General features: G+C 40.5%; 1 protein-coding gene across 2 annotated transcripts in view; it reads right to left on the reverse strand.

Annotated features, from left to right (window-relative positions):
• Glg1 (golgi apparatus protein 1) overlaps positions 1 to 25,992 on the reverse strand; it is a 105,927-nt gene that overhangs the window by 20,679 nt on the left and 59,256 nt on the right. For both annotated transcript variants that reach the window (NM_001368315.1, NM_009149.3), the window contains exons 4-13: positions 23,631 to 23,846; positions 18,562 to 18,765; positions 17,228 to 17,299; positions 14,705 to 14,888; positions 13,752 to 13,966; positions 8,569 to 8,690; positions 6,973 to 7,074; positions 4,871 to 5,024; positions 3,683 to 3,820; positions 272 to 358 (exon numbers count right to left, since the gene is read on the reverse strand). In NM_001368315.1, the coding sequence (NP_001355244.1) occupies positions 272 to 358; positions 3,683 to 3,820; positions 4,871 to 5,024; positions 6,973 to 7,074; positions 8,569 to 8,690; positions 13,752 to 13,966; positions 14,705 to 14,888; positions 17,228 to 17,299; positions 18,562 to 18,765; positions 23,631 to 23,846 (1,494 nt within the window). The remainder of the gene's footprint in view (positions 1 to 271; positions 359 to 3,682; positions 3,821 to 4,870; positions 5,025 to 6,972; positions 7,075 to 8,568; positions 8,691 to 13,751; positions 13,967 to 14,704; positions 14,889 to 17,227; positions 17,300 to 18,561; positions 18,766 to 23,630; positions 23,847 to 25,992) is intronic.

Genomic DNA, 25,992 nt, shown 5'->3' on the forward strand with positions numbered 1-25,992 from the left:
CCCTTTTGTTTGTTTCCTTCTTTTGTTTTGTTTTGTTTCTTTCTTTTGTTTTGGTTTGGTTTTTTTGGGACAAAGTTTCTCTGTAACAATTTGGGTTGCCTTAGAACTTGCTCTGTAGATCAGCTGGTCTCAAACTCAAGAGAGCCACCTGCCTCTGCCTCCCCAGTGTTGGGATTAAATTGACAAGACAATCTGCTCTCTCAAGAGTATGGAAACAAAGGTGCTAAGTAATGCTGGCGGCCCCTCTCCTCTAGGACTACTCACTACTTACCTCGGACTCTAACTCGGTGAGGTTGCCCACGATGTCTCTGCATTCCACAGCTAAGTCATCGAGATGGTCCTGAAGGCACTCAAGCTCCTGCACATAAGAGGCAAGCCCTTCAGTCATGGGAGTGAACAGGTGAGAGGGGCTCGGTCTCTGCTTCCTTTGTACTCAGCTTCCCTTTAAAACTCCCTCACTAAACTGAACACAAAAGCTTCACGTGACTAAAACTGAGGTGTAGCATGTTTCCAATGTAACCCAGGTGAGGGCCAGGCAGTACTGTAAGCCATGCAAATTCACAAGGCCAAGTTTACAAGCCCAAAGAGAACTAACTAGTCAGCTGGCTTCAAACTATAAACCTCAGGTTATAAACTTTAGCAGGCTGTTTTTTTAAAATTACGAATGTTTTGCCTGCATGTATGTCTATGTGCCACATGTACACTAGTGCTGAAAATGATATTCAACAGCCAACACCCTTGGTAACTAATTACAGTGCTTCTTTAAAATATCCAACTCCAATGTGACAGTTTCTTGGTATCTCTGTATGTGACCCAGTAATTAGTGTTGTTTATTGAGGCGTATGTACAGGCTTATTTATAGAAGCATGGTCTATACTACTGCAAGGCCCTGAGTGGCCAGGCCCAGCTTCTGAGGACAGCCAACCACCAGGCCCACCCTCTCAGAATACAGCCAAGCCCAAATCTACCCTCAAGAAACTTCATAGAAAGCCCATTTCCAGCTCCGGTCCTTGTTGCCACCGTCCTGTGTTTTTCTCTACTAAACTTATATGGTGTGATTTTATGGTACTGCCTGGAGCCCACCTGCTAGGATACTTTAATACTACTGAATAAATTTTTCATAGCTGGATGTAGTGGCACACACTTTAAATTTCAGCACTCAGGTAAGCAGAGGCAGAAAGATCTCTGTGTGTGAGGCCAGCCTGGTCTATGTTGCAAGTTCCAGGCCAGCCAGCGCTACCTAATGAGACCATATCTCAAAAAAAAGTTAAGAAATAAATGAAGCTCTTTAAGCGCTCACCTTTTTTACTCTCCTCTCTAGCCCTCCTTCTCTCACTCCCTTCCCCCTTCTTTCCAAGTGGCCAGGACCAGTGGTCTCCCTCTTTCTACCTTCTCTCTTTCTCCCTGCCTTTCTACAATAAAGCTCTAAAACCATAAAAAATAAATAAATGAAAAAGAAAATTTTTCTTAATGGTCATTTACTGGCTATAATCTTCAGGGAATGGTAGCTAGGACCAGGACCTTCTGTCCTCTTCCTACTATATGTATGTGTAGGCATAACATACATGTATAGATATAGCATACATGTATAGGTGTGTGTGCACATGCATATGGAGACCAGAGGTCAATCTTGGGTGTTGTTTAGTAACTGTCCAACCTGTTTATGAGACAAGGTCTCTCACTGGTAATGGGTGAGAGATTAGGTTGCCAATTTGGTTCGGTTGGTTTCAGAGTGAGCTCCAGGGACCTGCCTGTTTTTCCTTCCCAGGGGCTAGTATTATAAGCAAGAGCAACCTCACACCGCTTTCACTTGAGTGCTGAGCCCCAAACCTATGTTTGTATACTAAGCACTTTACCAACTGGGCTACCGGTCTAATCCCTGTTGTTTGAAACAAAATTTCATGCATCTCAGCTGGCTCCAAATTCTCTATGTAGCCAAAGACTATCTTTTCCTGTTGTTTTAGTTTTTTGAGACAGGATCTAACGTTTAATAAAGGGCTGTCCTCAAACACAGAGTTCTACCTGCCTCTCCTCCTGAGTGCTGGGATTAATGGTGTGAACCATGGCCGGCTGCCAAAGCTATCTTTGAGCTGATCATCCTGCTTCCACTTCCCGAGAACTCTAAGACTTACTAATCTCATGTGCTAGCTCCCATATCTAGCTATATGTGACTTTGAAAATTCCAGAAGGGGTCTGTTATGGTATAAATGAAGCCCAGAGGCCTAAGTTCAGTCCTTATTCTAACATTAAGATCTTTCTAAGCAAGCACCTGCTCCTAACTGATTACCTTGCTCCATGATGAAGACACATTGCCTTGCTCATAAATTTCAGTAACACTTTCCCCAAACTAGACACACAGTCTTAGAGGCCAGTCACAGAAGGCACATAAGTATTGAGGCTACTCTTTTCTGGTTTATTCTTTGTGAAAAGGTTATAACGAAATGAATTCTTAGTTAGAATTCATCTTGAGATTTTAGTAAGGAAGATTTCTTCTCTGAGTTTCAATTTGATCAACTAAGTAGAAAAATAATTCCATTTCCATGTATCTTGTAGGGCTGCTTTAGGCCAAGCACATTATCTACTGGTATATACCAGACATGTATGAATATATTATACCTTGCTATCACAAAAGGATTTAATGTAATCTGTAAATGTTAGAAAATACATTAAAAAAAAGAAGAAGAAAAGAAAGAATTAAAAATGAGACACAGGGGTGGAAAGATGGCTCAGAGGTTAAGAGCATTGACTGCTCTTCCAAAGGACTTGAGTTAATTCCCAGCAATCACTTGGTGGCTCACAACCATCTGTAATGGGATCTGATGCCCTCTTCTGGTATGTCTGAAGATAGCTACAATGTACTCATATACATAAAATAAATAAATACTTAAAAAAAAAAGAGGACTGGTGAGATGGCTCAGCGGTTAAGAGTGCTGACTGCTCTTCCAAAGGTCCTGAGTTCAAATCCCAGCAACCACATGGTGGCTCACAACCAGCCATAACGAAATCTGATGCCCTCTTCTGGAGTGTCTGAATACAGCTACAGTGTGTTTGCATATAATAAATAAATAAATAAATAAATAAATAAAGAGAGAGAGAGAGAGAGAGAGAGAGAGAGAGAGAAAGAGAGAGAGAAGGAGGAAAGAAAAGGGAAAATGTGCTAAGGAAGATGGAATGTCTAGCACAAAATCTTATATTTTCGTCAGACCAGGACATATTTTGGCTCTAAGATTTTCATTTTAAAAAATTTTTAGATTTTCGTTTAAATATATGTGTTTTTCCTAAATTAACATGTGCAACATGTGCATGCCTAGACCTGCAAAAGTCAGAAGAGAGGAATCAGGTCCTCTGGAACTGGAGTTACGGATGACTGTGAGCCAGCATGTGAGTGCTGGGAACAGAACCTGGGTTGTTTTCCAGAGCAACAAGTATTCTTAACCTCTGAGTCATCTTAGATCCTTTTGCTTAAACTTTAAGCAAAGAGGGGAAATAATCAACTCTAAAAATACAGAAACCATAACATTAAAACGTGAAAAATGTAGTTATTCTTAGATATAAAAACAAAAAACTCTGATGGGTTTTTTTTTCTAGGAAAGAAGACTGAAAAGATAACAAACCCTACCAGCAAACACTGAGCTGGCCGCCATGGGGACTTTAGGAAAAGCATGTGGACGCTGTCACTGACCTGCCCAGTCTCCGTCTTCTCACTGCACCACTTCCCTAGGTCTATGAGGCACTTGTCCTGGAGGGCAGGATCCAGCTTAACATCCATGGCTCGCTGGTGCAGGATCCTCTGGACTTCAGCTCGACATTCTCGTGAGAGCTACAGAGAAGGAATGAGCAAGAGACTTTAGAGGTAACAGAAATAAATACATGAAGCCCCTAGGTGTAGCAAACTAATAACCAGGTCTGTAGTTACCCCTCAAACTCTATAACAAATGCTATCTAGGACAAGAACTAAATGCTTTAGGAAGCTACTAAAAGGTCAACTCTACAAGAAGTTTGTTCTGAGTCAGCATTTTCATTCCATGGTGGAAGAAGAAACAAACTTCCCCAAGTTGTCTTCTGGCTTCACACACACACACACACACACACACACACACACACACACGGAGAGGGAGGGAGAGGGGAAGAGGAGACAGAGAAAGAGAGGTAGAGAATAAAAATATACAAATTGGGGGGCCAGGCTTTTAGCTATTATGATATTTTCTAATTGTACCTCCTGGGTCTGACTCTTAGACACTTAGACTGGGCTCAGAAGGGGTAGCTGTACTCAGTATAGAAAGTACAACACCTGTAACATGCAGAAATAAGATTCAGTAAGGTCTCAACAATGAGACCCAGCAGCATGTGTAGGTGGCACCAGAAGACAAGAAGCTCACACAAGTATCTTACAGAGCAGCAACTGGGCAGGGAGACGCCAAGAAGCTTGTGTGGAAGCTTCTCCTCCACTCAGTGCATTGCCAGAGAAGTCTCATTAATATAAAGGTTTTGTGTCTGGCTGCCAAAGGTGTAGAAACCTAAAGAACCATTTGTATCCCAGCTAAAAGCTTCTAATGGATCTTTAAAGCGAAGTAAAGTTAGAACAGCAGAATTTAATTGTCCATTTGTAATTTGGATTTTGAAAATTTAAAGAGGAAACCTGGACTGTTTCCCCACATCCTTTGTTTAGAACAAAGACAGACTAACACATAGGAGAGAAGCTGGACAGACAGCTGCAACAGCAGGGATGCTCAGCCAAGGACTGCTTTTCTAGGAGTGGAGCATCCTCCCACTCTACCACATATACCTGCAAGGCTTCCTTGTGTTGACAGAAACCAGAACAACAGTAGGAAACAAATGACAGTGGGGAGAACCAAGAGTGATGGCATACCCTCCTTCCTTGCTCTTCTGTGCGGTAGGCATGTCTGTATAGGCAAGAAAACACAGCTCCAGGGGGCATAAGTTCACTGGTCTCATTCCAACCATGGGTATGGCAAAGGCGGGAAGCATCTCCCTGGCATTTTCGGTATAAAACAGGGTCCAACCTAGAAGGTTAAGGATTAAAAGAGAAGCTCTACTTTCTGTATTTTCCTTCTCATCCATTGTAAGAGTTTTTGCGGGCTTTCCCCCCACCCCTCCTTTCAGACAAGGTCCTATATAATTCAGGCTGGCTTTGGAGCTGCTGTGTAGCTGCTGGGGATGAACTCTTGATCACCTGTCTCCACTTCCTAAACTGATCTTACAGGCATTAGCAGGCACACCTCACTCTGAATGCTGCTCATAGTGACACAATAGTCAATGTATAGACATCTTCATACAGAAGACGTACTCTTCCTCAAAGACTCTAAGGTACACACTGCTACTGTAAGACTGAGTAGGCCCAGACAGCAGAAAGTAAAACTGGTTTGCCGCTAGCCTAGGCAATTCACAATGCAATGCAACCCTATCTGATATACCAGCTTCAACAAGATTAGAAAATGACAGGAACTAGTCTCCTACTCAGAACACTCAACAACAAAACTAATTTATCTATCTTCTTATGGAAGATAAAGCAGTGGTTTCTTCAATTAACCTGAAAATTGCTCATCAAGTTATAAAGCATTTCATTCCGAATCATCTGTGGACATGATGATGTACCGAACCTGCTTGTTTCTCTAAATCAGACTGAGGAACGTCTGATTCTTCTGTTCACATTCCATTGTAAACTGTAGGAGACCTATTTAATGGAAGGAGAGACGCTAATATTAAGCTTTTATGAGATTATGAAGCACATTTTGATCACAGGAGAAAGAGTAAGGGGGGAGGAGAAATCACTGCCTTGATTGGGGAGAAGTGCAGTAAACTCAAGTTATCTCAGTTCAGATAGCTTGAGGAAGCTCAGAAAAGCAATCACCCAGTTTCCTTTGATCCCTTTCCATACCTATTTATTTGTTTGAAACTTGGTCTTGCTATGTTGTTAAGGGCTGCCTTGAACTTGCAATATTCTGCTCTAGCCCTCATTATACACATATGCACTCATATGTCATAGTGCCTGACCTTCCAGACTAATCCATAAAAACACATCAAACCTCAAGTAACCTTTTTCCATTGACACATGTCAATAAAATATAAATTAATCATCAAAAAAGAGTAAAGGTCATAGGATATTGACGTAAATTAGTTAAAGAGGAAGCAGCTTATGGGAAGTAGAGGCAGCAGTGGAACCCAGTGTCAGCAGCACTAGATGGAAAAGAACAGTCCAGAAAGAGTACAGAAGAGGAGGAGGTAACACAGCCAATAAATAACAGTGACTCTGACTAAGAGCACGCTCCTAGTTCATCCTTTCTTTAGACAATCAAGCTGTCATTTGTGCAACGTTATCCTTTTAGAGTCAAAGCTGAAGATGCTCTTGCTATCTGTACAAGTACCAGGGCTGTTTCTCAATAGATATTTGTGTTATTAGAAACTGTTTTGAGTCCAGCATCCAAAGTAGTGGTGAACAGGGATGCTTGGTACAGGCTGGTAGTGGGTTGACTCTGCTTTTAGATACTGCTCTAGGAGCAGTAAGAATAGGTTTTCTGAGGGTTGGAGATAGTTAGCTATCCAAGAATTTAAAAAGAATGTGTTAATTTGTTACTTATTATCATAAACTATAAAAGTGGGGTGTGGGGACACAGCTTAGTAGAGGAGTGTACACTCTACAGTATAAAGCCCTGGGTTTAAACCTCATGTGGACTGCTGAGATGGTTCAGTGGATAAAGCACTTTATGGTTTAAGCCTGGTGACCCTAGTTTGATTCTCAGAACCTATTTAAGAGTGGAGGCAAGAGAACAGACTCTATAAAGTTGTTCTCTGACTCTCAACTGCTCGCTGAGGCAAACAGACACATAGCATGCATATGTACACACTGATAAACTATTAACTTCTTCCCCATACACACACCCATTCTTTTGATATTGACCACACAAGGGAACAGAATGAGGCAGTGCCTTCCACTATTTTTAAAATACTCACTTCCAATCCCGAGAGATAAAATACTGTAGCTCTAAGAGCCGGTGTTCACAGTCTTCCACCATCTTCTCTGTGTATAAATGCTCCATCAGACATGAGAGAATCCTGGTCATTAAAGAGGTAGATTGTAATGAAGAAGTGTTTTGACGACAGGCTTCTAAAATCATTTCAATACGCATTCCCCAGGGTGACATGATTGAGAATCACACAAATTAACTGATCTTGTCAGTAATTATTTCTTCTACCAGTTTAAAGCCATTTTGGACTTCAAACTCTGCATATGTAAGACCTATGTAGCAGCTTTATTTTTATTTAGTATGAAAACATTCCAACATATGCAAGAGTAGAGAATAGTGTACAGGCCACTTCTGTTCTCCAGAGCTTTGGTGATCCTGCAACTAAATGTGTTTTAACTCAGTGTCTTCTGCTGATATTTGAAGCATAGCTCAGTAAATACTTCAGTCTATTTCTCTAAAATTTGAGATCACTGTCATATCAATAACAACAATAAAAAGGTAAACACATCATATAAAATAAACACCTAGGGCAGGCAGTGGTGACACAGGCCTTTAATCCTAGCACTTAGAAAACATGCAGGAGGATCTCCATCAAGTTCGAGGCCAGCCTGGTCTATAGTTCGAGTGGCAGGACAGCCAGGGCTATACAGAGAAACTGTCTCAAAAAACAAACAAAGCAAGCAAGAAAGCAAGCAAACATAACCTTGTTGCCCCACATCTTAAATATTTTCAACTATCTCATGTCTTTTAAAATATTTGTTCAAATCAAAACCCAGCAAAGCGCCACATATCATATTTAATTAAAGATGCTGGGGATGGAGAGATGTGTTAGTGTTTAAGAGCACAGATTGTTCATCAACAGGATTCAACTCAATTCCCAGCACCCCCATAACTGTTCTGGTTACAGGAAATCTGACACCATTTTCTGACTACTGTGTGTTACCAGGCAAGCAAGTAGTACATAGACATGCATGCAGGGAAAACACCCATAAATGTAAAATGAATCTCCTTCCCTTCCCCTGTCCCTCTTCTGGTTGCCATGGCTACTATACTATAAACATTCTATCTATGCTCATCTACATCTATACATCATCTAAACACAAAAACTGTAAGATGCTAGGTGTAGTGCACACCTTTTATCTCAGCACTTGGGAGGCAGAGGCAGGCAGGTCTCTGAGTTTGAGTTACAGGACAGCCAGGGTTCACAGAGAAACCAAGTCTCGGAAAACAAACAAACAAACAAACAAACAAACAAGCAAGCATGAGACAGTCACAGTGCCAAGTGTTTCACTTTATCCTGATGCCCTGAGAGTCTCTGAATTACAGGAAGTTACTCAATGACTAATAGGTCCTATATGCCCAGTCACTGTCAACAACTGCCATCATAGTTCTGGGTCTGAGTGTCTCTATATCATGGGTAAGGCAGATCAGAAGTCTCAGTCTCAATATTAGTTTTAGCAAAAGTTTGGTGTGTGTCCATGTTCAACAAAATGTTAGTCAAGATATTACACTACTCAAAAGCCACTCGAGGGGAATGTTCTCTGTGTTGGCAAATAAAACACAATATGGAGAGTGAACCTACATTGGGTCTCCGGATCGTATGTGTTTGCAGGCTGTCTGTATTACAGACTCACAAGCTTCATTCAAAGCTCGATCAATGCGGTAGTCTGCACCAGGGTCAGTCTCCTGAATCAGTGTCTGAAGCTGGATTGAGGGAAAAAAAGGTAGTTTAGGCACAGAGAAGAGCAATGTCACCCAGCAGATGCTCAGTCCAACCATCATAACACAACCCAAACAAACATCTACAGATGTTACTAGCTATGTTGGAAAACACTGTTGTAACATTTTCCAATTTTTTTCTCCATTTTCCACTTGCCCTGGGTTTTCTGTTGAAGTCATTGTGGAACTTGAAGATTTACTTGGTCATCTGCAAAACAAGTCTGAAAAACATGGCTATGCAAGTTCACTCCAAAGGAAGCCAGAGTTGAAACAAGTAAAAGAAAAGACATCTCAATTAGAGAACAATTTGATCCTAAAAAGGCTGTAAATGTTGCTGCAATGACATCGGTGTCATAACAAGCATACTATGTTTTATTAAGGTAGATGTGAGAGATTTCAATTAACTCATAGCTGGAATTAGAAAACAAGACTGTGCTGGACAGTGGTAGCTCACAACTTAAATCCCAGCACTCTGGAGGCAGCAGCAGGAAGATTTCTGAGTTCAAAGGCCAACCTGATCTACAGAGGAGTTCCAGCCAGGGCGGGTACACCGAGAAATCCTATCCTAAAAAGCAGACTGACAGACTCAAGAACAAAAACGAGAAAAGAAAAGAATGCTTACAAGTTATTACCTTTTACCTACTATATTTATACCACAAGCATTAGCACAGAATGCTTGCTGTAAAATACCTAAGAATAAAAGTGCACTCTTCCCATCTACTTGCACTTGGCCCATCCCTTACTGGAGATAAAGGCAGGAAACAGGGGCCTCAGAGTGGAGGACTGAAGAGACTATGGATCAGAAGACCAAGTGCAAGTCCTGGTCTGTTCTGTGCTACCTGAGCTGTGAGAGTTGGACAGTCTCATGTGCCACTGAGTTTTTTACTCCCTCCCTCTTTTTTATTTTTATTTTTATTTTATGTGTACAAGTGTTTTGCCCACATGTATGTCTGTCTAACCTGTGCACATACAGTGCCTGTGGAGGCCAGCAGAAGGCATCAGGTTCCTTGGGACTGGAGCTACAGATGTTTTTAGTTATATGAGAATGCTGGGAACTCAACTCAGACTCTCTGGTAGAGCCACCAGTACGAATTTTAACCCCAGAACCATCTCTCCAGCTCCAAATTTTAGTTCTTTCAATTACAGATTTTAAGAAATGGCCAAGTGTGGTGATGTATGTCTTTAATCACAGCACTCAGGACGTAGAGACAGGTGAGTTCAAGGCCAGCCTGGTTTAGAGTTCCAAGACAGCTACACAGTGATATTGTATCCGAGAACGGATAGACAGACAGATGTTGATACCACATGAAACAAAGTAAGGTCAACTGCAAAGCATTTTATAGATAGAAGATCACTATTACCACAGATGGGTAGCAGATGGGGCTGTGGAGTGGGAATCTTAAATAGAGAAAGAAAAATAGAAATTACAACCCTTACTGTTTTAATTTCTTTTCTTTTTTTTTTCTCCATCCTTAAGAATTAGATACTTCAGCACGGGAGGTGGGGGCATGGGTGGGGGGGAAGAGGAGGGGAATGTGCCTTTAATCCCAGCACTCAGGAGGCAAGGCTGTTGAATCACTGAGTTCCAGGTTAGCCTGGTCTACAGAGTGAGTTTTGGGACAGCCTGAGCCACACAGAGAAACCCCGTTTTAACAAATAAACAAACAAACAAACACGTTTAGACATGCTCTGTGTCACTGGTTTACCCTTTCTTGGAGCCTTTTCTGATCTGTACACATCTGACCTGGGATCCCACAATGGTTCATAACAAAGCTCTGGCCCCTTTACATACATACAGATTTTAGATAAAATAAAGATCCCAATTCTATTATCCTAGAAAAAAATCATTAAGAGAGAAATATAGGGAAAATGTCAATATTCTGGGATAGAAAGTATTTCTATAAATTATTGTTGGTAATTTGGAAAAGCTAAAGAATATTATAGCTTGCTGGTAGAAAAATAACTTTGTGAGCAAATTTTGACACCGGATGACCAAGATCAAGATAGTAATATCTTTTTTCTAGTATCCCATGGCATCTAGTAGGCTAATAATTCAAGGAATTATTGCCATTCTAGAATTCAGTGTAGGGAGTGAGGAAAATATGCAATTGGAATACAAACTGAGCCAGGTGCAATGATGAAGGAACCCCTTTAATCTGAGGCTTTGGGAGGTAGAGGCAATTGGATCTCGGTGAATTCGAGGTTAGCTTGATCTACATAGCAAGTTCTAGGATAGTCAGGGCTACATAAAGAGACCCTATCTCAAAACAAAAACAAAAACAAAAACAAAAAAAAAAAAAAAAGGAAAAATAGACTATAAACTGATGTTATGATTGTATATACATTCTGGCCCCTGATATTAACAAAAAAACCCCGAGCAAAGCTCCGGAGAGACTTGGTCTGGAGAATGCATTATGCAGCCATCCTTGATGTGAGAAGCATAGGCTAGTCATAGCCCTGTCGTAACTGTGGTAAATCTGGAGGAGTGGACACTCATTAGGATAATAATTATCCACATACTTTACAGTTCAGCACTTGCTGATAACCATTACCAGTTCATTAAATTAATCTAGAGACAGATGTTGAAGTCTGTTGTGTCAAGGAATAAAACTTTCAAAGTAAAAAGAAACCCACCCAAATTGCTCAAAGATATTCTTCAGTTTGACTAAGGCTAGATAATATAGAAGACAAAGGACGACTCTATCCTTCTGGAAAAATTGCCTTTAGTTTTTGTGAGAAAAGGCTTTTAAAAAATAGAATCCATACAATAAAAATGAAGTGCTTCCTTCCTAAGCAGTCTTAATGCAGTCAAAACCACACAGTTCACTATTTGTGCTTGCCCTCTGGGTTTGGAAAGCACTTTCTTCTTCTGGGCACAAAGGGTGGTGTAGGCGGAACTTATTTATCTTTGAAGCTGAGTCACTAGTTCTTTTAACGAAGCTAACTTTCCAAAAACCTCATAGTGAACTATGTGCCTCAAAACAGAGTTGAGTCCAGTCTATTTTTTTCCTGAACATTTTTACAATAGGTGTAAGCTTACTATAGATAGATTCCTTTTTTCCTATCCTCCTTCCACAACCTTACTAGATGGAATTAAGGATGAAAAGCAAACACAGCAGAGGCCGTCTCCTGATTCATCCTGGACTGCAGCCAGGCATATTCACTGGCACAAAGGGCACCCGGGGCAACTGCCAACAAACAGGACTGCAGAGGAGCACAGCACACTCATCCTCACAGTCTCACTGCAGCCTCCAGAGCAGCCCTCCAGCTGATTCTGCTGTTTGAGAGAAGAGGCTGCACTGGTCTTCCCATCCCAGCACCGACATGCACAATGTAACTGCTGTTAGTATCTACTTTGGGTCATGGTTAACAAAACCTGACTCCATATCTAAAGCTCATGTAAACTTGTATTTCAGACTATAAAATTGTTATAGACTGTACAAAAAAAAATTTTTTAAAGATTTATTTCTTTATTTATTAAGTACACTGCAGCTGTCTTCAGAAACCCCAGAAGAGGGCGTCAGATCTCATTAGGGATGGTTGTGAGCCACCATGTGGTTGCTGGGATTTGAACTCAGGACCTTTGGAAGAGCAGTCAGTGCTCTTAACCGCTGAGCCATCTCTCCAGCCCAACTGTACAAATTTGATTTTACATGATTAACTAGAAAATAAAATTTGCTCTTAAGCTCTTGCTCTCTCCTTGTCTCTTACCTCTTGCTCTCCTTCTCCCCTTTCCTTCCCCCCTCCACGTGGCTGCCTTTCTACAATAAATGCCTTCAAACCATTTTAAAAAAAAGGAGAGAGAAGAAGAAAAGAAAATTCAAGTAGTATTTAGTGTTTAATAAAAATAGCCAAAACAAAGTAACAAATGAATTGTGGTTTCCTAAAGCGTGACTTAGGTTATAAAACTAAAGTATCTTTCCTGCTTTAAAAGGGAAAGTCATTGCAGAGAGTGCTATGTTGTAGAGGCTTGCACCTGGTATGCTAAACTGCAGGAGATTTAACCCATACAAATAACAAACATGGTCAAAGGCAGGAGACGATGTTCTGCATGCACTGTGCTGACTCTGTACTGTGATCTGCAGGACTGCGCTGCTCATAAACACAGGATCAAGAGTCACTTCATTTTCTCCCAGAAAAAGCAAGTCCTTTTTCTGATGTAGGGGACTGACCTCATGGTTGCATTCATGTTATATAGCAATACGAAAGCTAAGTGTTTGTGGAAAAGACTATCTTTATATTCTTGTTTGTAAAGTTTGGAGCTGGTGAAAGACAGATCTTTCTGCTTATAGTTTCCCTGATTTAATCAATAAAGACACTTGATTCTGAGGATGATCCTTCAGACTTGTGGCATATCGTAAAAAAGTAAACTGGCAGAAATTTTCCATTCATGTCAACTCTCAATTTCAACTCAATCAAACTTGTTAAGACAGGCAAGTTCTCTTCTCCTAATAGCCTCTCATTTTGAAGAAAGTGATTTGCCTTTATTCTGTCTTTCGTAATCCAAACTGGCAAGTTCTTTAGAAACAGGAAAACAATGGATTTCCTTTACCTAGCTCCACAGCAATTTTTTTTTTGTTTGTTTTTTTTTTTTGGTTTTTTGAGACAGGGCTTCTCTGTGTAGCCCTGGCTGTCCTGGAACTCACTCTGTAGACCAGGCTGGCCTCGAACTCAGTGCTGGGATTAAAAGCATGTGCCACCACACCCGGCTCAGCTCAGGGGCATCTTCTTAATTAGCAATTGAGTGCCCAGTTCACTGTGGGTGGTGCCACCTCTGGGCAGATGGTCCTGGGTTCTATAAAAAAGTAAGCTGAGCAAGCCAAAGCCAGTAAGCAGCAATCCTCTATGGCCTCCATATCAGTTCCTGCATCCAGATTCCTGCTTGAGTTCCTGCCTAGACTTCCTTCAATGATGGTGGAGTACGATGTGAAAGAACAAGCATTTAAAATAACCCTTTCTTCCCAGCTGTTTTGGTTATGGTGTTTCATCACAGCAATAGTAATCCTAAGAAAACAGTCAAGTGGCAGCAGAAATATTTTTCCTTACCGCCTGTTGGCAGTTCATTCCAAGGTTCCCCTTTTCACCCCGAACCACTTTCATCAGACAGTGGAGGGTTCGCCCTTTCCGATGTAATCCAGAACAATGGTGTTCAATCTCCCCTCGACAGCTCAGGATGATCTCGGGGCTCAGAGAGAAGTCTTCCATCAGCATGCGTCGGTAATCCAGCATCTCACCTTGGCACTCACTGCTCACCTGCCGCCCTGTGTCAGGGGTAAGTCAGACAGTTATGAAATGGGAGTCTGAGGACCAGAAAGCTCTACATGTTAAACTACGTTTCTGTCTGGAAAAGAATAACCCACAGCCTTTCCAGATGGAATTACTATCTGGACTGAAATGCTTAGAACATGGTAAAACTTTTGCAGCATAAAGAAAAAGAAAAAAAAAAAAGCTTAGACCCAGGTTTAGCCTGCAGGGTTGTGCACTATAGATCTTATCAACCATAATACAAATGTTCTGCCAAAGCAAGTCCTTTTTCTGATGCAGGGGATTGAACTCATGGTCACATTCATGCTACATAGCAATACGAAAGCTATCGGGGCAGTAAATAAACTGAGAACAATCGTTATTGCCCTATACAGCTAAAGTTTGTGGAAAAGACTATTCTTCCAAAATTCATGATGGCTCCCCATGTCTTGGAGCTATAAATGTGAACAGGGAGAACATAAAAAGCAGCAACCACCCCACTCAGTCCTCAAGTCCAAACAAAAAAAGTTACCCAGTTACTTTAGTAATAGACCCAGGATTTGAAGTCACATCACTCTGACCAAAAACTCATGTGACATTAATGTTCTCCCATTCTTCTAAAGACTGTTCCAGTAGTCATTCTAAAAATCAAAAGGTTCAAAAAATGCAGAAGAAAACTACTAATTACAGGTACAAGAAGCTTTGGAATGTGAACTGAAGAAGGAGTGAAAGGAGAAAAGGAAAAAGAACATCACCTCTGTGCACTGCTGACTCCAGGCACATCAGAAGGTAGGAGAGCCTGGCTTCCCGGGACCGAGGAAGGTTTTCCACATTGCACCGGTATTTTTTCAAGTCACTCTTACAGGATTTGGCTAATGAGTAACTGACTTTATAATCCTGGGCAATGAGCTTCTGGCGTGTAGTTAGTGCTTCTCTACACTGAGGAAAGAGGATAAGGAACGAAACCTTAAGTCTACCCTGAGACTTACTGTGGCTCAGCTATCTCTGAAAAGCAGAAACTCAGAACCAAGCAAGTTGCACTTTTTACCAAAACACCTATCTGTACGTTTGTTTTGAATCTGGCTCTAAGGTCTGGAGATATGACTCAGCAGTTAAGAGCTCTTGCATCTCTTCAGAGGACCCAGGCTCCATTCTCATCACTTACATGGTGGCTCACAGCCATCTACAATGACAGTTCCAAGGGTGCTCTATGAAGCCCTCTCCAACTTCTGCTGACACACACACAGTGTATCTACATATATGCAGGCAAAACATTCATATATGAAAAATAATAAATGAAAATAAAATGATAATAAAAAAATCTGACTCTAGTATGGAAAGAGTAAGGAGTAAATCACTGGGAAAGTGAAATCAGGCAGTAAATTAGTAGCTAACTGTTGCTAGGACATCACATAGGTTTTTGGAGGGTTCAAATATACTAAACTTGACACAAAGTATTCTTCCTTCTTCAACCATACTTCTGGTATAAATTTCACAAGAACTAATATTATATTTGGCTGTTCTATTATACAGAACTTTCTATTACTCTGAACACAGTAAATACTTTACTATATAAGAAAACAAAAGTTAGAATTACAAAACCAAAGTATTAGAAAGATTCTTGTATCCATTCAGTGACAGGACTAATAGTAATAAGAATATTTAATGAGATAATAATGAAAAATTAAACAACTGGCTATCTATGAAGGATATTGGTGTGGTTAGCCTATACTACCCGAGTATGCAGAGCTAGCATTAATGTGATCCTGGGTAAAATTTTTTCTTTGGGTTGGAGAGATAGCTCAGTGGTTAAGAGTACTGACTGCTCTTCCAGAGGTCCTGAGTTCAATTCCCACCAACCACATAGTGGCTCTCAACCATCTGTAATGGGATCTGATGCCTTCTTTTGGTATGGTTGAAAACAGCTAGAGTGTACTTACATAAATAAAATAAATAAATCTTAAATTTTTTTCTTCAATTTTACTCCCAAATAACATTTGATTATATAGGCATCATGATTAGAGGTTCTTCCCTGCCTCCCTTTTTGGTTTGAGGCAAATATATTATTTTTTACATTTATTTATTTATAGTGTGTGTGTGTGTGTGTGTGTGTGTGTGCGCGCGCGTGCGCGCGCTGGGGGTGGGTGAGTGTACTATAGCATGTGTGTGGCCAGAGGACAACCTGCAGAGATTGAGTAATCCTCCCTCCAATCATGTGGGCTCTGGGATGAACTCAAAGTCATCAGGCTTGGTGACATGTGCCTTTACCCTCTAAACAATTATGCCAGGCTTTACTTGATTTTAAGATGGAGTATGACTGTGTATTCAGACTGGCCTCAAACTTTAAATCCCCCCCCCCCCCCCCGCCTTAGCCTTCTGAGTGCCATCATGTGCTCTCACACCAGTTTATTCAAATATACTTCATGTACTTAAACAAAGGTGTCTCAATTCATCAGTCATTAATACCCAGAACGTCTCAATTCATCAGTCATTCATACCTCGATAAAGGCAATTCTGTAGAATCAGAGTTTGAAAATATTTGGGAAAAAGAAAAATGTGTTTGCATTAACTATAGACAAATGATTTTGTAACCATTATCCCCTAAACAATATAACGTAGCAATTTCGTTATAGCAGCACCTCATCTGCATTATGTGAGGTATTTTAAGAGATCTAGACACTATTTAAAATTCACAGGAGATGGGGGCTGGTGAGATGGCTCAGTGGGTAAGAGCACCCGACTGCTCTTCCGAAGGTCAGGAGTTCAAATCCCAGCAACCACATGGTGGCTCACAACCATCCGTAACGAGATCTGACGCCCTCTTCTGGAGTGTCTGAGGACAGCTATAGTGTACTTACATATAATAAATGAATAAAAAAAAAAAATAATAAAATAAAAAAAAAAAAATCACAGGAGAAATTGCTTAAGTTATACACAAACACCGTGCCATTTTATATAAGAAACACTAAGTTTCTCGGTGTTTGAGTATGTGGGTAGTGTTTTGAAATCAACCCTTTGTAAATACCACAAGAAAACTATATAAGAACATGTCTGTGAAAGCTGGGAGTGGTGGCGCATGCTAACCCCAGCACTTAGGAGGCAGAGGAAGGAGGATCAGAATTTCAAGAAATTCCTTGGTTCCATGCTGAGATTAAGGCCAATTCGGGCTATGAGACTGTATTCCAGAAACAATCACTCAAACCTAAACCAAAAAAGGAAGCAAGAGTTTGTGAAAGCTTTATGAAATTAGTAAGACTTAGTTCTTTTCAAAGAGGTACCTTTTCACTCATGGATTCTTCAAACTTATGGTTAAATAGGCATTTATACACTCTTCCTTCACCAGCTTGTGTCTATAAGATAAAACATACATATTATTACTATTAGCTAAGTAGTTTTGCTGTGATATATCCAGTCTTATACAGAACTTTTATTAAATACACTGTTAATTCAAAAACTCAAGGACATTATCAGAGGGACTCTCTTACAATTTGATACCACAGTCAATAAAACTTTATAATCAGTGGCTCTGATAGTTAATTTTAAAATTTCAAAACAGCAGGCAGAAGGGGAGGGCATACGTGAGTCAGAAAAGACAGATAGTGCTAAAGTGTATACAAAGATCAGGGATCCAGCATGTATAAGGTACTGCATTCAATCTGCAGCACAGAAAGGAAAGAAGGAAGCAAAGGAAGAAGAAAAGCAGGAAGGAAATGTAGACAGAGAAGAACTAAGAGGTGTCTAATGAATCATCAGGCTCTATCCAAGGACTTGGCTTTAACATTAGATAATTTCTCTTTCCCTTTTGTTGTTTGTTTGTTTGTTTGTTTGTTTGTTTTGAGACAGGGTTTCTCTGTGTAGCCCTAACTGTCCTGGAACTCACTCTGTAGACCAGGCTGGCCTCACAAGAGCCACCTGCCCCTGCCACCACATCCAGTCACATCTATTTTATTAACCTTAATCAAAACCATATAAAAATGTAATGTAACAGAGCTTTAGCCATAGGATATGAACAGGACTTCCTGGTAGAGTAAGGTTCCTATAGATAAAATAGAGTTTGTTTTTTCTGTTTTTCTTCAGACAAGGCCTCTGTATGTAGCCCTGGCTGTGCTGGAATCCCTTCTATAGAACAGAACTGTCAAACTCAAGATGTGATAGCCGCTGCTCCTCAGTGCTGGGGTTAAAGCGGTGTCCCACCTCTGCACCACAGATCAGTCTTCAACTGACACCAGCATGGTGGTCTACACCTTTAATCATAGCATTTAGAGAACAGAATCAGATGACTTGAGACTAGCCTGGTCTAAATAGTGAGTTCCAAGACAACCAGGGCTATACAGAGAGTATAAAAACCAACCAACCAACCAACCTAAAAAATGAAAGATGAGGGAAAGAAGAAAAAATAATGTATATACTGAGTGTCAGAAACAAATTGTTAACTTGAAGTTACATCTTCAAGACTGAGCATCAATACTATTTTTTGTATCTTGGGATTAATTCCATCTTCTGCTTCCGTTGTTTTCCTATTGGTGAAGGTTGTGCTGGTATATTTCATTCTGGAATACAATAATACAGATACACTTGAAAAGAAAGGAAAAACAGCTTTTTAGTAACTCACATTCTCGCAAAAGCGCTCCCGATCATCTCGGCAAGCAAAATACAAATGCCGGTCTAAATGAAAGTCATCCGAGGACAGCTCAGCCACCCTAAGAATGGCTTTCTTGCAGAGTTCTGAGACTTGAATCTTCGGCTCTTTTTCTTCTGCCTCTTTTACCAGGCCTTTTTCCAAACATGATACCACCTCACCTTGTGAATGTGCATCCTAAAATAGCAAAAATATTTAAAAACTTTCACCCTACAGTATTCAAATAAACATTTAGTTAAAGAAACGGGTGCAGAGAGACTGGACAGATAGCTCAACAGTTAATGAATTAGTATGGTTTAAATGTTAGGATACCTCCTCCCCCCATTAAAGCGGTAGGCTTTAAATTTTTAAATTACATCAGTTATTTAGTTTTGTACATGTATAGCTAGAAAAAATTGTTTGTTTTTTTCTTTTTTTGAGACAGAGTTTCTCTGTGTAGACCTGGCTGTTCTGCGCTTGCTTTTGGCAAGAAATTCATGAGAAAATAACCTATTGTTACAAGCACAGTTTATGTGAATACTGAAATAATACTGCAAAAGTACCTACTCATTTACCTCTAAGAGTTAGATATTTACAAGTTAAAGTGCTTTTATAGTCAAGTTTGAAAGACAACTGATGGGTCTAGTGGGTAAAGGTGATTTGCCACCAAACCTAATGTTCTATATTTAATCCCTGGTATACACATGAAGGGAGAGAAATGACTCCCCCAATTGTCCTCTGATCCTCATGTGTGCCAACACACACACACACAGACAGACAGACAGAGACAGACACTCTGTACTTAAAAACAAGCCAAGCACTGGGATTACTTCGATTATAGGTATGTGCCACTATCCCAGGCTATTGTTTTTTTTTTTCCAAAATAAAAATGTTTGCAAAGGTACCCTGAGTTTCTTCTGCCCATTTAGTAACTGAATTATATACAAATATATTTTGGTTGTGAGCCTAGCCTTTAACGGCTAAGCCATCTCTCCAGCCCATATACAAATATTTGACAACGAGAACTATATGTCTGAGGCTGAGGATGTAGCTCAATGGTAGAGTGTTTGTCTAGTATACACAGCTCATGGATTCAATCCCTAGCACTGGGAGATTGCACATGTAAGGTAACACTATAAGGCTCACTGGGCATGTTGGCACAGATTTATAATCTTTGCACTAACCTGGAGATGGAGGCAGAAGGATCAGGAGTTCAAAGCTAATCACACTTACATAGTGACCTTGAGGCCAGCCTGAAATCCTATCTATTTACAAGCAAACAATAAAGAGAGGAAGGAAGGAAGTTAGGTAGGTAGGTGTACTGAGATTGTGGCTGGATGATAGCATGCTTAGCATACAAAAGGCTCTAGGTTCCATTCCTGGGAGTATGTAAATCAAACAAGGTTGTCTATAATCAAACAGGATGAGCTATAAAATTCTATCACACTGGGAAATAGATGCAGATGAAACAGGAGTTCAAGGTCACTTTGAACTCCTCAAAAAAGTTCTATGCCTGTGCTACAGGAAGCCTGGTTAAAACAAAAAGAACAAGTCTGGGAGATGTCTTAGCAGATAAGCAGGTAATGTGCTTGCTGTGTACACATGAGGACAGAGCTCAGTGTCATCCCTAGTTCTCAATAAGGGCCAGGTGGACAGCAGCCCACATGTAATCAATCCCAGCATTATAGAGGCAGAAGAGATCTCTAGTGGCAAGCCAGACTAGACCTAACAGTAAGATTGGAGTTCAAGTCAAAGCCTGACCCAATATTTAAGGACAATGACTGCCCTACACAAATGTTCTTACACATATAACCACACACACACAAGAACAAGCATACATAACACAAACACCATCACATACACATGGGAGGAAAAAGGCTAGTTAGAATGTCACATCTATAACAAAAGAGTCAATAAAACTTTTTCACTTGTTTATCAGTTTTTAAAGCCAGGGTCTCACTATGAAGCTCTGACTGCCCCAGAACACATTATGTAGACCAGGCTGGCACTGAACTCAAAGATCTGCTGGCCTTTGCTTTTCCATGTGCTGGAATTAAAGGCGTGTACCACCACAACTAGCTATATTTTCTAATGTCTTTGGTGTTAGAAATTAAAGCAAAGCCTGTGTGTGTGTGTGTGTGTGTGTGTGTGTGTATACATTTGCTTATGTGTCATGTGAAGATCAGAGGATAACTTATGGAAGTCAGTTCTTTCTCCATGTGGATCTGGAAAATCAAACTCAGGTCAGTAAAAAGAGACTTATTCTACTTTTAAATTTTGTGTGTGTGTGTATGTGTGATGTGTGATGTGTGTGTGTGTGTGTGTGTGTGTGTGTGTGTGTTGGGGGGCATATTATACATGTGAGTGCTGAAAGTCAAACATAGGTCTTCTATAAGAGCTGCATGTCCTCTCAACTCCCAATAAATATTTATTAATTATATTGTGGTCAGAAAACGTTGGCCTGGGCTGGAGAGATTGCTCAGCCGTTAAAGGCTAGGCTCACAACCAAAATTATAAGAAAAAGTTGGCCTGAGAAATACTCATGAAGTTTGATGGTTTTATTTCTTCTCTCATTCCTTGTCCTCTAACCAACAACAATAATACTAACTCAGATGGTAAGGAAGGCTGGGCTTTTCCTTTGCATAAACCATTTTCTAGTTTGAAGTTTCTGAGGTTTTCTGTGATTCCTTCCATGGACTGAAGAACAAGACTCCACTATTCCAGGTGTTTGGTTAGAAGCAGAAACACCACACTGATAAGTCAGTAAAAGCACAGAAGCAGCTGCACAGCACAGCTCCACAACTGAGCAGTTCTGCTGGCTCATCCTACCGTCCTTCACGACATACATAACGACACATTCACTTCTAGATACCTGCCCTTTCATTTTGACATTCACTTAGAAAGCCCAAAGGGATTTGATAACATATCTTTGCTCTAAAACTCACTTTGGAAAAATAAATCACTAAGGTTGAGCGTCGTGATCTTTTACATTGTTATACAGAGTAAGGATGAGAACAGATTGACCATGAATCCTCTCCTCTCTGATCGTTGGCGGTCAGTTGCGGTGGCACCAAACTTGAAGTTTGGCTCTAAGAGGTTTTAAACATGTCTGTGGCCCTAAAGGACACGACATAGGAAGGAATATTATTTTTTCTATGAGGTAGACTGAGCCCCTATCACTGCCCTTTATGCATAAGAAAACCTGGTATGTAAAGATGGATCAGTAATGAATAGAAGTTTCACTTAATTGGTAGTTATACCAAAAATAAAAATGAACTGGGTGTGTTGATATACACCAATAACCCTGCATCTGAAAAACCCGCCTCGGCTATCTACATACAAATGCATTTGTTGTCCCCAAACAAGCAAAAACGACAAAAAGGTGAAAATGATAAAAGTAAACCAAAGGAGGTTCAAGGGAGCAGTGGTGATTTTATTAGAACGGAATAAACAAGCTGTCTTGGCTTTCAGCTGCAGCCACTGCAGACTTAGGGCCTGGAGCTAAGAGTAGGTCTTACACTGGTAATTCAGAGAGTGGGGAAGCCTATCAGCTCTTGCTCTTATGGGCAACCGACAGATCTCCCATAATAGAACTATAGTGTCACCTGGTAGTGCAAGCGCACACCTTTAATCACAGCACTTAGGAGGGAGAGCAAGGTGGGTTTCTGAGTTCAAGGCCAGCCTGGTTTACAGAGTGAGTTCCAGGACAGCCAGGGCTACACAGAGAAACCCTGTCTCAAAAAACCCAGAAAAAAAAAAGAACTATCCTGTCTGGTCACTGAACACAATGTCAAACTATCCAAGATTCCTGGGAAGTGTGTCAGCAGCACTAGTGTGGAAAGTTTTTACAAAGAGTGAGGTTGGAATCAAATGTAATCCCCAACACCCTAAACAAACTCAGGGGAACTTCCTAAATCTATCAGGGTGACTCAAATGTTTTTGTGTCATTTCTAGTCTGTTAAGAAAGACAAATACACTCTTTCCTAAAACCAGCCTTTTGTTGATTGCCTCAAATCTTCATGTCAAGATCACAAGAGCTTTTAATGTTTATGCCTTAGGACTGACCATATTCTTTGCATGTACCTAGAATGGTATAAAAGCAGACTGGAGAAAAATAAACCCCAGCCCCAGCACTGGCTGGTGTCAGGTTATGTTTCCTAAGTGTCTTTCTTTTCAATGCTCACTCCCTCAATACCCTGTTGACTGACTGAGCCAGCTTGGTCAAGGATTCATAACAATAGCAACATTGCAGTTATGAAATAGCAACAAAATAACTTTATGGTTAGAAGTCATCACAACATGAGAAACCTTGTTAAAGGCAGAGCAGTAAGAAGGTTGAGAACACTGGACTAATTAATTTTGAATGGAAGATCAGTTGTACTAAGGAAGGAGAAACTAGTTGAGTAGTTACTTCATTTCTGTCTTTATTATAAGCTTTTCTTTAGTTATTCAGTTACCAGGACATTGTTCTCCTGAGAGTGAGAAGTAGCTTTACCATTCTTAATTTCTCTTGCAGAAAACAAAGGTGATGAAGAATATTAACTGGCAGTTTGATGGGATTTTGAGTCTCTTAGGAGGTAGCCCTCTGGGCACGTTTGTGAGGGTGTTTAGCTCAAAGTACTGAAAGAAGAGCAATTTTAAAAAGTGGCAAAGGTCCTGTGCTGAATAAAAGAAGGCAGCAAGTGGAGCAGGCTATGGTCTCTCTCTCTGTTCCTCGATGTGGGTGGAATATGACCAATCGACCTGTATGGCATCTGCTCAGAAAGCCCAAATAAATCTATCCTTCCTTCCATAAGTTGCTTCTGGTAGGTATTTTGTTACAGCAACATGGGAAATAGCTAATATAAATATTGAAATATTTTGTTACAACCTCACAAAATGTTCTAAGTCAATCAGTCTTGGACTAAAGGAATTGTCTGTACAAGTTTGGGTTTTTTGGGTTTTGTTTTTTTAAAATTTGACTTTAAGATGACTTCAAGCCTAGTTTTCTCTGATGTGAGTTACATAATGGTTTTCATTTACTAAGTTCCCCAGTTCATTGGAGAAGTACATGGGTTAAATACCTTTTCCCCAAGACGAATGCTGCCACATTTCAAGAGGTTGATATCATTTTTGCAGTCATCCATGAAGCCGCAGATCAAGCGATAATCACTGAAAATGATGGCCGTCATCTTGGTAATGTATTGATGACACTGATACTCAGTGATGTTGCCTCGATGATCCACCAAGCAGGAAACCATGTAACCTTTTCCAACTGGTTCTTCCGCACATTCTTTAATCTGTTCCAAAAAAAGAAGAAAGAACGTGGCTGCTTTACGGGTGTAAAGTCAAGATATCACATTTAAGTCAAGAAACTTACTTTGCTGTTGTTACTGCTAGAAATAATTTCTTACTATGGAGACCTGCCTGGCTTGGAACACTCAATATATCAGGCTAGCTGTCAACTCAGAGATCTACCTGCTTCTGCCTCCTGAGTTCTGAGATTAAAAGCTCTTTACATAGGGGTCAAAAATGTTTAGAAAGACACTGGTTTTAAGGAACGACAGTGTCATTCCGTCATGTGGCTGTTGCCTTCTCTGAACTCCTGGTAGTAGGTCATGAGAACCCTCCAACTCCATGGAGTCATGCCAGTACTACAGAATGCTGCAAAGGCCAAGAAGAGTGCTGACAGGGCTGGCTGGATTTCTCCACCCACTTTATATTAGTTACACAATGAAGTCTCCATCTCCATAAAAATCTGGAAGAACAAGGTTTAGAAGAGTTTCTAGATCCCTAGACACAGACGCCCAGAGCATCCAGGAGCAGGGCAAAGAGCTTGAGGCCTTGCTCCTGTACCTTGACTCGTGTATTGTTTCATCTCTATCAATGATTCTCAACCTATGGGTCGCTGCCCCTTGAAGGGAATAGGGGGTCAAATGACCCTTTTACAGAGGCCACCATGACCATTGAAAAACAGATATTTATATCACGATTCATAAGAGTAGCAAAGTTACAGTTATGTAGTAGCAACAAAAATAATTTTATGGGTGGGGGTCACCACAACTAAAAGAAGTATTAAAGGTTGGCAACATTCAGAAGGTTGAGAACCACTAATCTATATTCTCTCAAATGCCATTTATAAGACAGCAGTAATTATGTTTTCCTTAGTCAACCATTCAAACAGAGAAACTGTGGAAATCCCCCATTTTGGGAGACAGGGGAGATAGCATCTCTCTATAGAGCTCTAGCTCTCTTGGAGCTCACTGCGCAGGCCAGGCTGCCTCTTCGTCCTAAGCGCTAAAATTAAAGGTGTATACCATCACACCCAGCTGAACCCCAATTTTCTCTTCCATTTATTCTTCTCTTTTGTATTACATCCTACTGCATTTCCCCTCCCTCCTCTCCTCCTAGTCCCCTAACACACACACACACACACACACACACACACACACACACACACACACACACACACACACCCTCCCTCAGATCCAAGCCTCCTCTGTTTCCCTTCAGAAAAAAAGCAGACCTCCCAGGGATATCAATCAAACATGGTATAACAAGTTACAATAAGACTATATGAGGGCTGGAGAGATGGCTCAATGATTAAGAGCACTGACTGCTCTTCCAAAGGTCCTGAGTTCAAATCCCAGCAACCACAATGGTGGCTCACAACCATCTGAAATGAGATCTGATACCTTCTTCTGGTGTGTCTGAAGACAGCTACAGTATACTTAGGTATAACAATAAATAAATCTTTAAAAAAAAGCTAGGTGAACCCCAATTTTTTTGAAGATGAGATTCCTTTATTTGTAGCTACTTGTTTGGCTTTTTTGAACCCCAATTTTTTAACCAGTCAGAAGAACTAGTGAAATCGCCAAGGAACCATGTATTGTGGTGAATGCTTATAATATCAGCACTTAGGTGCTATGGGGGATTCTGAGTTTAGAAGTGAGCCTTGACTGCATGTACAGTCATGGGGGTTAATTGTCTTGGTTTCAGTATAATCTTGCTGTTGGAAGAAGAAAAGTGTCTTTGGTACTGGGATGTTTATAACCCCACAAAAGACTACTGGGGACAAGAAGGGTAGCCAAATGCCAGGAGGGATCTCAGCTCTCTGGAGGTAGAGCCAGGCAGAGTTCTACATAGTGTGTTTCTGACCAGCCAAGGCTACACTGGGAGGCCTTATATCAAAACAAAACATCCATACAGAGACATAAAATTTCATTAACTGTTTTAGTTGTTATATTACATTTGTAGTTATATAAAATTGATAATTTTTAAATACTAATACCCATTATCTGATACATATGCTCAACAGGCCCAACTGCAGAGTCAAATCACGTAGGAAGGTTTATAGACCTCCAGGGAAATCTACTCTGATAACCTCAGTAGCTGTACTGTATATCTGGGAAACAACAAGAGCCTGATCTCACCCTACTGTGTTGG

This window comes from Mus musculus, chromosome 8, assembly GCF_000001635.26.
Source record: "Mus musculus strain C57BL/6J chromosome 8, GRCm38.p6 C57BL/6J".
NCBI classification, from domain to species: domain Eukaryota; kingdom Metazoa; phylum Chordata; class Mammalia; order Rodentia; family Muridae; genus Mus; species Mus musculus.